This window comes from Myotis brandtii, unplaced genomic scaffold (genome assembly GCF_000412655.1).
Source record: "Myotis brandtii unplaced genomic scaffold, ASM41265v1 scaffold643, whole genome shotgun sequence".
NCBI lineage: Eukaryota > Metazoa > Chordata > Mammalia > Chiroptera > Vespertilionidae > Myotis > Myotis brandtii.
Window position 1 is genome coordinate 159,045 of NW_005370478.1, and position 1,309 is coordinate 160,353.

Here is a 1,309-nt window from a genome sequence, read left to right on the forward strand (position 1 = left end):
TCTGAGACTCCCCCCTGACCGAAAACGACAACCGCGCTCTCAGCCACCAGCCCGCTTTGCGCGCGCACCTCCGCACCTGAGTATTTTCCACACTGCGCCTCCTCTGAGCCTCGGTGTGCTGTTATTTTTCCTTCTAGTTGAAGAGTCTCTCCTCAGCCAGCCTTCCTGTGGTTCTGGGTGATGTCCGTTCCGTCTTTTAGTTGTATTTTTGAAGTGGTTGTTTGCGGCAGCAGTCTCCGGTGTTTACCTATGCCGCCATCTTGGTGGAGTCTCTTGTTTTTAAAAATATTTTAGTTATGTTTGAACTTGACGCTATTTTTCTGTGTTGTTTTTTAAAATTTTTCCTCTTTCCTGTCTATGGTTATATTGACTTTTCCCCTCCTCTAGTGATATGGAGATTTTACTCTTATACAATCTGTGATGGTTACCAGTAACTTTTGAACATATCCATTGAAACTTTACCAATATCTAGGTAATATCTACAACACTCCTCTCCCCTGTTTCCAAGTTTGGTGTTCTGTTGCCATACTTGGTCCCTTCCTTCTTTCCCTCTTCCCTCCAAGATAGACACCTGGGATTTCCAGACGTGTGTGAGTGGTGGAAAGTAATCCAAAGCATTTTTAAATGTTACTCTTGATTAACAAATCAAAATGGTTTACTGGTTTTTGTCTCCTATTCTTTGGGAGATTCGTTAAAATTACTGATTTGTCAAACTTTTTTTCTGGGCTCCTACCATGTGTCAGGCTCTGTACTGGGCTCCGAGATTGCAATGATTGACATGTCTCCTGCCCTAATAAAATGGGAGAGATAGAAATCACAAATAAATGCAATTCAGAGAGAGAAGGGTTTAGTAGTTATGAACAAAGTGCTCTGGGAAACAGTGGAAGCTGAAAAAAAGTGATCCCACCACTTTTTGAAAATGACGGGCGCTGGAGCCTGCACAAGCACGAGCACTTCCAAAGGTTCCCCCACAGCTTCGCTTAGATGCCCCCAGCAGGGAACTCCACCAGAGAACTCGAATGGTGGGTAGTAACATTTTTTGTGTTACTTCAGCCACCCCGCCTCCCTCACATCCCTTTTATCTTGGCTGCGCCTACAACTCCCAGAACGCAGCGCGGAGTGGAGGCGGAACCAGCTGGCCGCGCCGAGGGCTGCGATTGGTTATGAGTGCTGGGCCAATTGGAGGAGTCGGTGTTAGGAGGCCCAGGAGACCCGGTCCGGGAGGGAGGAAGGTGGCAAGATGGTGTTGGAAAGCACTATGGTTTGGTGAGTAACAACTTAGGGGCTTCGTAGGGGCGGGGCTGGGTCG

General features: G+C 47.2%; 1 protein-coding gene across 5 annotated transcripts in view; it reads left to right on the top strand.

Annotated features, from left to right (window-relative positions):
* The first annotated feature begins 1,161 nt into the window (after window positions 1–1,161).
* The window catches only part of PSMD4 (proteasome 26S subunit, non-ATPase 4), an 8,365-nt gene continuing 8,217 nt past the window's right edge, over window positions 1,162–1,309 (top strand). For 3 of the 5 annotated variants that reach the window (XM_005880589.2, XM_005880590.2, XM_014528638.1), the window contains exon 1: window positions 1,162–1,266. In XM_005880589.2, coding sequence (XP_005880651.1) covers window positions 1,241–1,266 — 26 coding nt within the window. In that variant the 5' untranslated portion in view covers window positions 1,162–1,240. The remainder of the gene's footprint in view (window positions 1,267–1,309) is intronic. The other 2 variants (XM_014528636.1, XM_014528635.1) reach the window with 2 other exon arrangements.